Genomic DNA, 645 nt, shown 5'->3' on the forward strand with positions numbered 1-645 from the left:
ATATCTTCATTTGTTTCTTCATTCCTCATTTCTTCTCTTCTTTGGCTGGCCGAATATAGAGATTGAGATTGAGATTGAACATTATATAATCTGAAACAACGTTCCATAATATCTCATCCATGTGGTGGTTTTCGTCTAAATGCATGGACAATCTTACATGCATATTAATAAAATTAGAAGACATATATTTTAGACTATGTTTATACATTAATCAATTATATATTTCAACTGTGAAATAAATTTTGAACTTACTTCACGATCTTTCCACCATGATTCAGAAGCATCGATTTCAGATGTAATGGGATCAACCGATATACCCGTTGAACTTAGAAGCTCTTTGTATTTCTTGTACTTTTTTTTCATGGTATCAAGTTTTTCTTTGAAAAACTTATAAGTTATATCTAACTGGAACTCTTTGTTAAATTGTTCAACCATAAATTGTTTACCAAAAGGCGTGGGATCCTTTATACGATAGTTATTCATATCAGCAGCTTGATCATATAGCTCAAGCAATCTGAAAATACTGCTAGAAGTCCATTTGAAGTTTGCTCCGTTCTACAAATTTTCATAAATTGACTATTTTTATTCAACTATAACACAAATATGTTATAAATAAAAACAAATATTTTACTCGAGCTGATGTTT

The 645-nt window shown here is 29.8% G+C and overlaps 1 protein-coding gene across 1 annotated transcript in view; it reads right to left on the reverse strand.

The window, feature by feature from the left end:
* LOC106303291 overlaps window positions 1-363 on the reverse strand; it is a 3,046-nt gene extending 2,683 nt beyond the window's left edge. The window contains exon 1 of the mRNA XM_013739603.1: window positions 258-363. Coding sequence (XP_013595057.1) covers window positions 258-363 — 106 coding nt within the window. The remainder of the gene's footprint in view (window positions 1-257) is intronic.
* Between the last annotated feature and the right edge of the window lie 282 nt (window positions 364-645).

Source organism: Brassica oleracea, chromosome C7 (assembly GCF_000695525.1).
Source record: "Brassica oleracea var. oleracea cultivar TO1000 chromosome C7, BOL, whole genome shotgun sequence".
In the NCBI taxonomy this organism is placed as follows: Eukaryota; Viridiplantae; Streptophyta; class Magnoliopsida; order Brassicales; family Brassicaceae; genus Brassica; species Brassica oleracea.